The 15,429-nt window shown below is 47.1% G+C and overlaps 1 protein-coding gene across 1 annotated transcript in view; it reads right to left on the reverse strand.

The window, feature by feature from the left end:
* Nucleotides 1–15,429, reverse strand: part of CFTR (CF transmembrane conductance regulator) — a 1,176,514-nt gene that overhangs the window by 217,133 nt on the left and 943,952 nt on the right. Inside the window, exon 18 of the mRNA XM_078674337.1 lies at nucleotides 4,803–4,882. Coding sequence (XP_078530463.1) covers nucleotides 4,803–4,882 — 80 coding nt within the window. The remainder of the gene's footprint in view (nucleotides 1–4,802; nucleotides 4,883–15,429) is intronic.

Here is a 15,429-nt window from a genome sequence, read left to right on the forward strand (position 1 = left end):
ATACGGGCCCACAACCAACCGGCTGGCCACAAAAACGTGAAGGCACTTGCGCAGACAATATGGCGACACAGTAATATATCATAACTCCAAGCGAGCATCAAAGACCACAGCTTAGTTCAACATGATACCGTGACGAAGGAGCAATGAAGGTAGATTTTAAACATTTTTCGTAGCAACAATAAAGGTCAGCATTGCACTTGCAGATCAATAATATAAAATATAGAAGCAGAACGCTGAGTCCGTGTAGGCGTAACGGCAATAGATTGACAAATCAGTCTGACAGTCCTAGCCCAAAAGTCAAGCTTCCCCCGGCGGTACGGCGGCCAAGGTACGTGTAACTAAAGTAACAGCAGGAGCAATCGAATCATCGCATGCCGCCACCCGCCCGCATTAGTCCCACACATGGACCCAAAGAAAAGAAAAGAAAGACAAAAGAAAAAGAAACAAAGGCACCATAGAAACTAAAACCCATAAACTAAGGACCCCATCCCACCCCCCACCCTACACGCATGCGGAGGCTACGGCCTACCCCCCCCCAGCAGTGTGTCTGTCGCCCAGCAATCCCGAAATGTAGAATAGGAAGAGAAGAAAGAAAAAGGAGAGGGTTAGGAAAGAACCTAAATTATGAGAGCAAGAAAGGAACATCCCGATCTAAAACTCCCATAGAGCACCGAAACCCGAAGGAGGGCCAGAACCAATTATTCCCAGACTCCACAGCCCGCACGAAAACTATACCCCACCCAAAAGGATCAACAACAGGACAAATTAATACAACCTGAGGTGGGGAAAAGAAACATTCAAAACAGCGCATTCAAACATAGTAGAAAGCGTCCCAGTCCGAATCATCGCCCGTAGAACAAACAAAGTCAATGAGAAGAAAACCTTCAGCCCTGGCCCGAACGTCGAAAGCCCATCAAACATGGCCACCGCTGGGAGCCCACCGAAGGCAGAACAAAAGGACAAGATGGCCGCCCCCAACGAAGAAGACGCAGGAGAAGATGAAGTGAAAGTCTCCATTTTACAATATGTCCAGTGTCCAAGAATACCATCGTCCCCGTATGCACAGGATAAAAAACAGTCCACCACCGTAGAGAAATGCCTTTAGAGGGAAAGGCGGCCAGGAGGGTCAGCAGCCGAGCAGGCGGTGATGAAGGCAATGGGGACAAAAGCAACGGCAGAGTCACAAGTCTCGAAGTGGGGGGAGACAATGTAACAGCAGCTCCATCAACCGACTGATACAATTCGTTGTTGCCAGGAATCATCCACTGTACCGGACAGGCATGTAGAAACATATTATCCATTTCAGGAGAGATCGGAAATAATAGGGAGCCGGATCGCGTCAGGCGCCCCGGGGCAGAAATGGCGTCGTTAATCTTCCAACCCAGCTGCTGGGTGCATCGAAGCCATGTGTCCCATAAGCCGGCGAGCGCTGCCAGGATATCGCCATGAGTCAAATCCCGCTGCGGCTCCAAGCGGTCCATGGCGTAGGTTGTTGCCGTCGGGCCGTCACCACTCTCAAGACCAGCCAGGATAGCACCCCCGGGAGATAAGGGGGCATTCATCAGCCCATCCCAAAAAAACAGCGTCAGTACCTTATCGCCGATGAAACCCCAGTGAGAGGGGGAGGGCGACACAAACCCCGGGGGAAAGGTCGGGGTGCAGGTAGAGACACTGCTCGTAGCACGGAGTGGTGCTTCAGGCGAGGAGGGCGACCCTAGGCAGGAAGGATGTTCAAAAATGGAGGCAGCTCAGCCCGTCAGCAGAGGGACAATGGGAGGCATTACGAGAGGGAAATCCCACCTCGTCAGTGTACAATACAGCCCAGAGGGAATCCGCCACTTCCGCGAAGGATACACATCATCTCTTACTGCAGCCGGCAGCAGCACCGCAAACAACAGGGCATCCCCATATCGTCTCTCCGACGTCGGTGAGACAGCGTCCAGCGGCGGCGGCAGACAGAGGGTCCAGGGACAACCGTGGAAGAAATGCGGCGTGTCCAGATCTCCGCAATAACAGCAGGCAGGGACTTCGGAGGAACGCGAGCGTTGTCAGCGCGTTTCAATCTCCGTTTTACCGCATCACAGGCATAGGAAAAGAGGCAGGATATCGATGCAGGAGTGAAAGGCTCGCGGAGCCGGGCGCTTACACGACCGTTCCGACGGCCATCTTGGCTCCTCCAGTCTTGCTGTTTTTATAATTTTTTATACAGATGTTTTATAATTGAGAGACACTACTCATTCTTCTTTTTATCGGTTTTATTGGGTGATTTATATATTGGATTATGCCTTTATGACAAAATGTCGAATGAAGCTTTATTGATGATGATGATGTATTTTCTTGTTTCTTGTTACACTTTATTATACATATTCATATCATTATTGTTCATTAAAATATATTTTATGTATGTTAGAGCTGACATGAGTTGAACTTCTTATTAATATGCAGTTTCTTGTCTCCGGGGATGTCATCCCATCAGCAAATACCAGCACCACGAGCTTGTAACACACCCATGAATATAGCTGCATGTTTAAAAGTTCTTTAAGATACAAAATCTTTTTTATTTATTGTTGGCATTTTCTCCAAACGCCATGTAATGTAAGCATAGTGAAGTTTGCAGTGTGTTGAGAGCCAAACCTTTCTGGAATCTCCTTTCTAGGATCTTAAAGATTTATCCTAATCTCCTACTTGAGTGTTAGAGAATGGGTATGTATATGCTGCTGTATCTTCCTTCCCGACTGGATTAAGGCACATCCATTGATCCGGGATTGCCCAAAGACATGCTTCATAGGCTCGAAATTACCCAGAATATTACAAGTAGGTGTATCCTGGGCCTCTTTATAATTTCCTCGTTTTTGGCCACTCTTCTGTGTTTCCACGGGTACCATTGTGCGTTGATTTAAGCTGTTTCTTTCTACAAGCTACTCATGATTGCCAGTGAATGCTTTAAAACCTGTCACATAAGCCCAATTATTTTGTTCACTGTTTAAGCAGGCAATAGAGGAAGGTTGAGTCTGAAACATTCTTCTAAATTCAGCTATTTGTTGGTTAAATAATTGATTTTATCTGTGCCCTTCTATTCAGCACTAGTGCACCCAAAGTATATTGATGTGCTTCAAAACCATACAATCTGAGCAAATTAAATAAATTTATTTGAATGCAGGCTGTAAACACAACTGTTTTCAAATGCTAGATTCAATACCTAGAAGCTTAGAAAGATGCTGGCGCCACTCTCTTAACATCCTAAAATGTTTAGTTAGGAAACAGTCCTCAAACATTAACACCTGATACATGTACTGTGCTACGTTGCGTCATTGTGCGTAATTGCACGAACAGCTTTACATTTCTTAGACTTTAAGGTGTGTCAATTTCATCTGCAGTCTGTCTGTGCCCGCTGGAGCTGCATTTCAGCGGTGTTTACATAGGTTACATGTCGATATGAATGACAGTTCGTTTTTATTACGCCAATAGACATTTTAATCCAATTTTACTCACTACCAGGCACTGCTTTTTCCTTGTAATATTTTATCAGCATCTCTTAGTGCTGACCATTATGACCATCTGTACTCTGCAGAACTGCTTTACGTTTCGGAAGGGTCACTCCTACATAAACCCGCACTCTCCTGTTCAGTGGAGATTTAGTAATAAAATGTAGCTCTCGTAGAGCAGAGTAAAGGTAGATTGAGGCAAACATTGTTCAGATAATACCCTCCAGCGAGACATTCGACTTCCTCCTGAAGGGCACAGCTTAAAATTTGAGCAACTGAAGTATCGAGTGATCTGTACAGTATCCTCTCAGGACCAACTGGGCGGGTTTAAAGGTGGTAGAAAAGAGAGAGGGTGGAGGGGAGTGGCTCACGCTGGAGGATATCTGTCCCTACATTCAATTATGGTCAACAACGGAGCGACGCAGGGGTCTTTCCCCACTGGAGACTTGTTAAATGAAAAGAAGGACCTGGCACCAGTCCAGTGATCATTGTTACTTAATATCTTCTCTCATTCAGATTGAACATCTATTTTCATCTGAGAAGCACCTCTAACATACAGTTTTTTAATGGGCTGATGAAATTATCGAGGGATGCTTGGGTTTAGGTTTTGGAAAACAAGGATGCATGAAGGTACTTCATTTGGGCACCTGCGAATTAACAACAGGTCAAAGCACTTCCTGTGTCACCCACATCAGCGCTAGTACAGCGGTAGCAAGAACACCTCTACACTGGCTATTCCCTGTTAGATGTCAGAGGCGGTGTTAGCAAAGCAACAACCCGCATACTAGACTTCAAACTGCTTTGCTTCATGGTGTTATTATGTTTCTTGTAAACATACTTTGGCAGTTTTACAACAAATTATTCTTTGAAAGAGTGATCCAATTTTGGAAATGTTTCGAGAACTGATTTCCACCTTTTTTCATTAGTCCTTGAGAGTATTATTAATTTGTTAGTTCTATACAGATAGATTCAAACTGCTTCTTTGCTAATTGTTAATTCGTTCACAGAATAGCCTTAACTCGCCCCACGCCAACCAAGGAAAATAGGATGTTTTGACTAATTTTGATTCATTCTACCAGCTAAATCTCAAATCTTTTCTTTATCTTGGCTTTTCACCTGATGCATTGAATGGAACAAACCCTTAGGTTTTCTGGGTACGGTTTAAATAAGGCAACAGCCTCACCTTTCCTTCACGTTTTTAATTTCAAGTGATCATTGATTTCTTAACTTGCCTAAATCATGTTCACCGCTTCCATTTATATTCAGAAGCATCCATCACTGAGTGGCAACCCATCAAAGAACTATCAATGCACACACCTGTATGAAGTCAAATATGGTAAGCGGTAGTAGGTCATCCATGATGGCTGTATCTTTGGAGAATCGGTTAAGAATCCGACCTGCAAGTTGAATGGAAAATAACATTAGAATATTTATCAACAAAATAAATTTACAGTTAAAAAAAACGAAGAGCTCTGTCCATCAAGAAAACATATTTTTTTCACACATTTTCTTCTATTGGTTCAAATGTGGACGCTTTGATTTTCTATTCACATAGCAGCGGTGGACTATACACAGCATCTTGTACTTGAAGCACAGTATCGGCATCATCTTCTTTTTAATTCTTTTTATTGTGCATGCAAATATTGATTTAACTATGTGACCAGCATAAAGATCTGCAATATTTTTTTTAATTAAAGGAGAACAAGGAGTTACCAATTTAACATTAAACATATTAGCTCAAAATGATGCGGTTCAACACTACTTGCCCACAACATATTCCATTTACAATGAGGTAGCACTTCACCCACCCAAAATAAAAAAGGACACATTGGAAATGCAAAAATATAAAATGTTAAACTTTAATAAACTTTTAAAATGCCAAAATAGTTGTTAGACCTGGCACCATTGCCGTGGGTCTCCCTTCCATTTTTGCTGTTGCCTCATGTATTTTTGCTGGTGTTATATGCTTTGGGCACTGTGCCACTGCTATCCAGTGCCACAGTGCAAGTGATCCCTATTGTAAATTGATGTATTAATCAGTGGTTCCATGTTTGGCTATTTGGTTTACTTATCAGACCCTAGCCTAGTGCACTGTGTGTGCCCAGGGAGTGTAAATCCAAATGCTGCTGGTGGGCCTGCAGCACTGGTTGTGCCACCCACAGAAGCAGCCTTGTAAAATGTGTCTAAAGTCTGCCATTGCAGAGCCTGCGTGCAGTCTGGTACTCTCATGCTGACTGTACAAGTGCACCCACTTGCCAGTCCCTAAACCTTCCCTTTTCTTCATATCAGTCACCCCTATGGTAGGCCCAAGGGCATGGTGCATTGTAAGTATAAGGTAGGACAAGCGCTGATGTTTGTCATGTCCTAATAGTGAATTACAGCCATTTTCATTTTTCACTATTGCAAGGCTACCTGTTCTCCATAGGCCAGAATGGGCTGTTAGAGTTATTACATTCTATAATCCTAACTGTCTCAGAGAACCTGGTAGAAATTCGAGTTTAGCATGTCTGAACTCAGAATGATAAAATACATCTATGAGTGAAGTTGGTTTTAATATCCTGTGTTTGCAAATACCACTTTTAGAAAGTAGGTATTTGCTTGTATAACCATTCAAACCTGCCTCAGCTAGGTTGTGTATTCCTTTGTCTGGTATTGTGAGTGACAGGGCTGGGGGATTCCAAGGGACAGGCTGAGTCACCCAGTGGTGAATAGGGAGATCTGCATCTAGATGGGAGGGAGGAGTTGCACTTGAACCTTGAATAGGGCTGTGCCTGCCTTCCACAATGCTGGCTCCACCCCCTGGGGAGCGGCTGATGTCTCTTCTCTGCACAATGAAAGAAGAGAAGGAGTCCTGTAAACAAAGTGCTCCAGGACTGTACTTGCCTTCCACAATGCTGGCTCCACCTCCTGTGGGGGGGTCTGATGTGCCTGCCCTGCACTGTGAAAGGAAAGGAGACGTCTGGTAAACAGAGTGCTTCAGAACTGGTTTGGACTGGGCAAAGGCCCCTCTCCCCTCAGAGAACAAAGGATTTTGGGGTATACATATTGGGACCCTGATCCCATGAAATTAGATCACTTTTGGACCACAAGAAGAAACATTTACTGAGGAGAGGAACCTGAAGAAACTGAGGAGAGACTATTCCCATGCTGAAGTGCTGCTTGGGAGATTGGCCTGCAGTGGTTGCCTTACTGCCAAAGGAAGGAGAAAGGAACCTTGTGTACTTTGCTTTCAACTTGTGAAGGATCTGCAAGGGCTTGGAAAAGAGCTTGCCTCCTGCTGAAGTTTTAGGGACAACAGACTTCACCCCCAGCTCCCCAGAGTTCTTTGGAAGCGCCTGCTGCTGTTTTGGGCCTTCTGAGGAACTGCGTGTCGCAAGGAGCTGGAAGCGCGACTCAACTAGAAGAAGCATGTCGCTGTCGCTGTGCCTGCCGTCGCAACTCTGAGGGAGGGTGTCAGCGCTGGAACTGTCGCACTGCACCGCATTGGAGAGAAGCGTGCCACAACGAAGAGGAAGCGCGTCGCCGTCGTTGCTGCTGCTGTCGCAACTCCGAAGGAGGGTGTCGCTGCTGTAGTTGTCGCACTGCACCGCATCAGGAGAAGAATCTCGCAACAAGGTCGGAGCGTTTCGCCGTCTCTGTGCCTGCCATCGCAACTCCGAAGGAGGGTGTCGCCGCTGGAATTGTCGCATTGCACCACCTCAACCAAGAGCACCTTGCATCTCCGAGAAGCGCGCCGCCGTCGGAGCTTCTGCTGTCGCATCTTGTGTGTCGCCGCTATAGTTGTCGCATCGAGCTGAAGCTTCACGCATCGTGGGAGAAGAGCGTCGCCGCTGGAGCTGGTGTCGTCGCATCGTAAGGGTGCCGCTGCTGCAGTCCACGCATCGACCGAGAACTTCTCGCATCCCAGAGAAGTGTGCCGCATCTGGAAGATCTTCACGTCTTTATTTCTTTGTATCTGAACTTTGCCGCATTTCCCATCGCTGCCACATTGCTTGCCGTGGAAGCGCAATGCAACCTAAGGTACATTGACACAGAGTGTTGCATCTAAGAACTGAGCTGAACTAAGCTTAAATCTACCCTCTTAAGGTAATCGTATTGTGTATTTTTGTCGTTTATGGTCTTGTGGTAACTCTATATAAAGTCTACTTATTTTTTATATAAAATCTGTGCGGTGTCCATTTGTAGTGTTGTCACTACACTACTACTTAGAAGCTGCTGTTGCCGCTGTGCGAGCTGTCTGCTTTTTAGAATCTGTACTAACTGAAAACTTGATTTTATAAGCCGTTTTTTACCTACTTTGCACATTGTGGATTTTGCACAGAGGACGACAGCGAGTTAGGCTGCTCCTCACATATGAGCTGTTTTAAAAGTTAGGCTGCTCCTCACCTTTTAGCTGTTATAAATATTGCACATACTGTTGAATAACGTGAACCTTGTCACCCGTTCTGTTTATTTGGCACATCTGCAAGGACGTCAGCGAGTTAGGCTGCTCCTCTGATCACTAGTTGTCTGGTCGCCGAATCCCGGGCTCCGTTCCACCACGTCTGAGTGCCGATTGAGTGGAGAGCTCATGGGGAGGTAGGCGGACCAATCAGGGACATCCCTGCAAGCCGGAGGGCGGAGCAAGGAGCCCGCGCCTCCCGATACCCCTTTACATAACTCAATGTGCTGGCCGAGGCGCAGCGGACGGGCGCAGCGGCCGCGACGATGGTGCGCCGAAGGTGCGCCTAAGGTAAGCCCGTCTGCGTCCGTCCGCGCCGGGACCGGGCCAACGACCATGCCGGCTGCCAAATTTGTTTCAAGGGTCAAGGATTCTCACGTTTATAGCCGTGACACTCTGTATTCCCTGAACCCTGGCACCCACACGGGTCAGAAAAGGTGCAACCCGGGATGGGATGTGGTGTGGGAGTGACCGGACTGCAATATCCACATTCCTTCCCTATCAACCTGTCTACATGTTAAAAACCAGACAGTGCTATGAATTAGAGCCGCCCTCATTAATGCACGCTCGATGGTTAAACACGCTGATAATATTTATGAGCTCATTTCTGACCACAACCTGGACATCCTGTTTCTCACGGAAACGTGGCTCAGAGAATCTTGCGCCCCGGTGGTAGAACTGGCGGTCCCACGCAGCTACCGCCTAGCGAGGGCCGATCGTACCTCAGGTAGAGGCGGCGGCACCGCAGTGGTGTTCAGGGAATCGTGGGCATTTACCTGTGATAAATCCATTAACGTGCTGGATGGAGAAGACTTTGACTTCTCCTTCATTTTGACTCCTCACTTTACGCTAGGGGGAACCTTGATCTACAGACCGCCTGGGCAGATCGACTCCTTTCTCAGCTCCCTAGGAGAAGCACTGGCGGAACGTGTGCTACGCTTTCCGGAATTTCTCCTTCTCGGAGATTTCAATATACATTTAGACTCTCCCATTTCGCTGGAGACACTGGCCCTTCAAGACCTCTTGGGGGTAACTCAGCTGACACAGTGGATTTCCAAACCCACACACTCTCGAGGGCATGTGTTAGATCTGGTGTGCTCCAATTTTACACTAGATATTAAAGACCCCCTGCCGGTCACATGGTCAGACCATGCTGTGATTAACTTTTCCTGGGCTATCGTCCTGCCATCTCGTCACCCTCCTCCTTCGGCAGGCCCCCTAGTGCGGAAAATTAGTATACCTGGTCTGGCTGAGGTCCTAGCGCACTCCCAGATGGCTCTTGCCAATGATCTAGAGGGGCAAGTCAACCTATTTAATGCCTGGATCAGCCAGGGGGTTAAGGCCATCTCTAAACCTGAATCCAAAAACCCCAAGCGTGTACTGTCTTCTCAACCCTGGTACACGCCAGCGCTCAAAGAGCGGAAGAGGACCTGCAAGAAGTTTGAGCAGCTATGGAGGGCTGCCTATTCCCCGCAAGCCAAAGCTAACCTCCGTTCATCCCAAAGGCAATACTATACTGCAGTTAAGGCGGCTAAAGGCGATTACTTTGCGACCAGAATCATGAAGGCAGATAATAATGACAAAGAAATCTTTGCCATCGTCCAAAGCTGCTTGTCACCGCAGGCGGAGCAAAAAATGATCCCTGTATCCGCAGGGTGGTGTGAGGAGCTCTCCTCTTTTTTTATTATCAAGATCAAACTTATTGAGGAGGGCCTAGCTGTGAGTGACGCCTCCTCACGCCCTCCTATCGGCACGTTCTGTCCCGCTTCGAACAGGAGCCTTCCCCAATTTGATAGGGTCGAACAATCGGACATCCTTGCCCTCCTCAAATCACTCAAATCTGGATCCCCCTCTAACCCTTGTCCGGCGAGAGTTTTAGCCGGAATAGCAGACTGTGTCGGGTCGGAAGTTACCGCCATGGTCAATTGGTCACTGCAGTCTGCAGTGGTGCCCAAGCAATGGAAGCAGGCTAAACTCCTGCCACTCCTAAAAAAAACATCGGCTGATCCACTTATTGCAGCCAACTATTGTCCCATCTCCCTGCTTCCTGCACTGGCCAAAGTCTGCGAAAAGGTCGCCTTTCGGCAGCTGAATGCCTTTGTGGAAGACTCTGGGGCTCTCCACCCGGCACAGTCAGGCTTCAGAGCCTCCTTCAGCACAGAGACGGCCCTAGTTGAGGTGGCAGAAGCCATTAGGGAATGTCTGGACAAGGGCGGCAGAGCAGCTCTGATTTTATTGGACCTCTCTGCCACCTTTGATACGGTTCCCCACCAACTCCTCCTGGCGCGCCTTACATCCATCGGCTTCACCGGGTCAGTGCGGTCCTGGCTGGAATCTTTTCTAGACTCCCGCTCCCAGCAAGTTTGGATGCCCCCGTACTCCTCCTCAGCCAGGGAAGTTCAGACAGGGGTCCTACAGGGCTCAACATTGAGCCCGCTCCTCTTTAACATCTATATGACCCCGCTGATCTTCCTGGCTGAAGAGCTGGGCGCCAAAATTATGGCCTACGCCGATGACACCCAGCTCCTGTTCACCTGAGGCAACTCGATGGTGGAAACGGACGCAGCACAAAAATGCCTTGCTGCCGTATTCACTTGGCTGGCTCAGGCCAAACTAAAATGCAATGAAGGAAAATCCGAAATAATACTATACGGGCAATTCCCTGCCCTGTTCACAGAATCAATATGGCCACCTGATTTCCCACGTCCCCTTTCGGAGGGCGGCCCAGCCAAGAATCTTGGCATTTGGTTTGATGACGATTTGAGATTCTCAGAGCATATAAAAAGACTTACGGGCATCTGCTTTGGGACCCTCAAATCCCTAGGCAGATTTTTTCCCCTGCTTCCCCAACCGGCAAAAGAGACGGTCGCCCGAGCCCTCATACTGTCCCGCCTGGACTACGCCAACGCTCTCTATTTGGGCTCCCCCTCATTTCTGGTGAATAAGTTGCAACTTATCCAGAACGCGGCTGCAAGACTTCTGTTGGGCATCCCTAAACGCACCAGCATAAGATCTCAATTGGCCACACTCCACTGACTGCCAGTGGCCCAAAGAGTCCAGTTTAAGGCCCTGGTTCTAACTCATAGAGCCCTGCATGAGACTGGCCCCGCCTACCTAAAGAAAAGAGTGGCTTTTTACATCCCCAGCTGATCACTCAGGTCGGCCTCCCAGCGTCTGGTGGCAATCCCCCATTTCCGACGAACCAGGCTGGGCGGTCAATCGTTTTCGGTGAAAGCAGCCACTCTCTGGAACTCCCTCCCACTAACACTCCGCCACACGCGGGACCTAAGATGCTTTAAAAAACTCCTCAAAACCCACCTCTTCAGTCAGGCCTACTAAAATGCTTCGCTCTCGCTGTCTATGTAGTATTGCTCCGCGCCAGGATACTCAAGAGTAATTGTGCACGCTACAAATACCAATATAACATAACATAACTGGTTTACTGTATGTGGTCACAAGTGCTTAACTTACAACGTCTCTGAGATAAGGCCTTGCTGCTCGTGCCAAGCTCCCAAGGGGGTGAGCAGGGGTTATTTTAGGAGTGTAATCCCCTTATCCGGACTAGAGGAGAGGGTCCCTATTTGTCACATGTATCCACCTGAGCCAACTAGAGACCCCCAAATCTAACAATAGTGAACTATGAAAACGCCAATTTTCAAAAAGATGCATAAATGCCTGAGCTTGATATTAATCCAATAGGACAAACAATTGGCAATTGCTCGCAATTGAAAAATTAGTGTTCTTGAGTTTTTCATCTCCCTTCAAAATCCATACGTGAAAAAGGAATGGGACTTTCGTGTAAGTGGTAGAATGCACCAGCTTCTGCAGTTGAATTGTGCAACCATGAAACTGATCACTATGTACTCTCCAGCCCTAGCTTGGAAATAAATGCAGTATTACAAGTATACTAAAAGTAGCCTTTACATGTTGTGATGCTCTAATGGCTTCTGTTATGGATGGAGTTTGGCAACTATGAGGTCTTATGCCTGGATATCCCTTAGGGGATGATCGTGAACTTTATAAATACTTTAAATAAATACATTACTTAATTAATTAATTAAATAATCAAGCTGGCAATAGATTATCATGGTCACAGTGTCAAAACATTGTGATTTTTGTCTTGTAAGAACATGGTTAAATGTATAGTCTGTTTCATGTTGCCCTCTGTCTTTCAGATGTTATCTGGTCATTTAAGAAAGGTAATATCAGTTCCATTCCGAAATAACAGGGGTAACGGAAGTGACATTACATGCAGTTAGACCTCCATTTTCACTCACACACGAATACTTACATATACAGACAAATTCACACACATACACTCTCTCACAGATACATACACTCTCTCACAGATAAATACACTCTCACCCGCAAGCATGCACACAACATACATTCATGGTTTATATCTTTTTATTACATTTTGAATTTTCCATGACAAAAAGCACCACCTACAACCTGACAGCCAGTGGGCAAAAATCATAGAAAAACAAATTAGAAAGAGAAGATGGAATTTGAAAGCGAGAGAAAGGAAGAGAATAGGGGGAGTACGGGCTCCATCACTGTTTACAATCTTGTGTCCCTCGGCGGTGATCATAATGTGGCTTGTGTTCCTGCTGCGAGGCTCTCTATGAATTTTGTGGGGCATATCTGGTAAGACCGAGTACAAGTAGATATATCGGGCATGTTAATACATTAAATTCGGAGGATAGAAACTCCACTGTGGAGCTCCAGGTTGTGTGAAAGCGGGAGAGCCTGTGCGATGTACTGGCCGTTATCTTTTCCATTCCTACCACTTCCCATAACTTATGTAGCCAATCTAGCCTGGTTGGAATGATTCCTTACCCCACCTAGCTAATAGTACGTGTTTACCCCAAGGCCAGCGTAATAGCGCACCCTCAGCACGATTTAAGAGGATATGTTAATGTATTTGGAAGGCCTAAAAGTATGTAGCTTGGGAATCTTGGCAGGTCTGTATCATGTGTAGTGTTGATGTCTGCCAGTATGGCATCCCAGAAAGGCTGTATCTTTGGACATTCCCATAGCAAATGAGTCAAGGTGCCTATTTGGCCGCATTGGCACCACTAATGAGCGTCTGCCCCTCATTCCATCGCGCTACCCTATCTGGGGTATAATACCAGTAATGCGCTCTTTATGAGGAACATCTGTTGGTCTGCTGTGCTACAAGAGGAGGCTCTAGCTCTAAGTACGATGTCCTGCCATTCCTTTGGGGTAAATTATCTCTCGCATTGTGTCTCCCACCTGCGCTGCGCTGGTGTCTTGTTTCGCTGTGTGGTTATGGTTAAAAAGGTATATAAGTCTGATAATAAACGCTTGTCTGAAGTTCTGGTTATCAGCCATTTCTCGGACTTCGTTAAAGGGCGCCCTGCGTGTATGCTAACATTCGGTTGTGTCACCCAGTTTCCTTGGGCAAGGTATTGCCAATATGTTGTTTTGGGAAGGCCATATCCAGCCGAGAGCTGTGAAAAATCCATAATCCCTCTCTTCATCAAAGAGATCGCTCATCCTTTTGCAGTTGGCCTCTTGCCAGGTGCGGTAACTTTGTCCGTGGTGCGCTGCCGGGAACTCCGGTTGGCTTATAAAAGGAGTCAATGAGGACATGGGTGTAGAAAGACCCTGTGACACCTGAACTCTGTCCCACGCAGTCATTATAGCTCTCAGCACTGGGGAAATGTACACCCCTACCAGCCAGTGGCGCCTGGGCAGCCATGGAACCTTCCACATGTGTATGCCCGCTATTGCCCGATCAATGAAACACCAATGTTTCTCGGACATGGGCCTATACCATTTGACCATCTATCATAGTTGGGTAGCTTGATAATATTGTACTAAATGGGGAAATCCCAGGCCCCCACTGCTTGTTTTAGGTAGGTTTGCTGCCATGCCATACAAGCTTTTTTCCCACCCCAAACAAAATCCATAGGAGGTGCTGTAGTTTGGCAAGTGCCTGAGGGGGTTGCAACGGGAGAGTTTGCATTACATACAGCATGCGAGGCAGTATAGTGTCCTTGACAGCGGGCAACTTGCCCAACCAAGACAGTGTGAGTGGTCTCCAACGTTGGAGGGTGGCCCGAGTGTTGTTCAATAGGTTATCATAATTCTCACATACCGTGCGAACCAACGTGGGGAATATTTAGAGGCTCAAATAGGGGATCCCGGAGTCAGCCCATCCAAAGGGAAAATCCTTTTTTAGTCGCTCTATATCTGCACTAGGCATGGTGAGACTCAGGGCCTGTGTTTTATGAATGTTAATTTTAAAGCCTGAGACCAGACCGAAGTCAGCAAACTCCTGCATGAGTGGGGGTGTGGAGGCATCCGGTTGAGTGATAAAGAGCACCACGCCATCTGCGTAGAGAAAGATCTTATGCTCTCTGTCCCCCATATGAATTCTGGAGATAGCAGCGTGGTGTGCGATATGCTCTGCAAATTGCAAGATCGCTAAGATCGTGGATAATCTCACTGCTAATAACAAGGATGAACAACTTAATCCTGTACAGACGGGCGCTGAAGATCAATTACCATCGGTATATCTGAATATTTCTCAAACTGCAGCGCAATCTCGCAGGTTACATTTGGCAGGGGACAGGAACCTATATACCTGGTAAAAATCGCCGTTTTTTAGCAATAGTTTTTGCTGTGCTATTTTAATTACGGATTGATTGTATTTGTTTTAATAAAGTACTCGCTTACTTGCACACTAAAACTTACCCACCACACGCTATTTTAGCGTGAATAGAAACTCCTAGGCAGCTACCGCGCCATTTTGGGTGAGGGAGAGGCAGGGTCACGACCATCGGCAGGGACCATCTTGGGAGGCGCTCTAGTCGTTTATGCTCGGCGGATCACACGGGCCAGCAGATTTTATGGGGGGAATGCAAGCGCGCAGCGGGCGCACCAGAGGCAAGCCCGTCTGCGCCCGTCCGCGCCCCGGAGGCGCACGGCGCAGGAATCGCTGCCCGTCTGGAAATCGACCAAAGGCAGATAAAATATGATAGAGACTGACTTTTGGAGCTAGGTAAGATTGAGGCCCCCGTGAAAGACGATGGGAAGACTCTCAGAGGAGGGCTGATTAATAGCAGGTCAATCACGAAGCATGCCACAGAAGTCTCTGATCTGATTGAGGATTTGCGACTTGATATAATTTTCCTAACAGAAACATGGCTGAATATAGAGTCCACCGCTGTTCTGGGTTTTGCCTGCCCTAGTGGCTACAAAATTCTACAGAAGCCTAGGGCCACGGGCAGAGGGGGAGGAGTGGGAGTAATCTTTAAAGAAGAGCTGGATTTCAGACTCCTACAGACTAATGAAGTAGAGGGCATAGAAGTGATGGGGTTTGCATTAGACTCTCTAAGCGGGAACTTACTTACTGGACTCCTATGCTATAGGCCCCCGGGGGGTTCTACAGACTATCAGAACCTCTTTGATGTTATTACTAATCTTACGCTGGCCCACTCTAGAATGATTATTCTTGGAGACTTTAATCTATGG

The sequence above is a fragment of the Lissotriton helveticus genome, chromosome 1_1 (genome assembly GCF_964261635.1).
Source record: "Lissotriton helveticus chromosome 1_1, aLisHel1.1, whole genome shotgun sequence".
Classification (NCBI taxonomy): domain Eukaryota; kingdom Metazoa; phylum Chordata; class Amphibia; order Caudata; family Salamandridae; genus Lissotriton; species Lissotriton helveticus.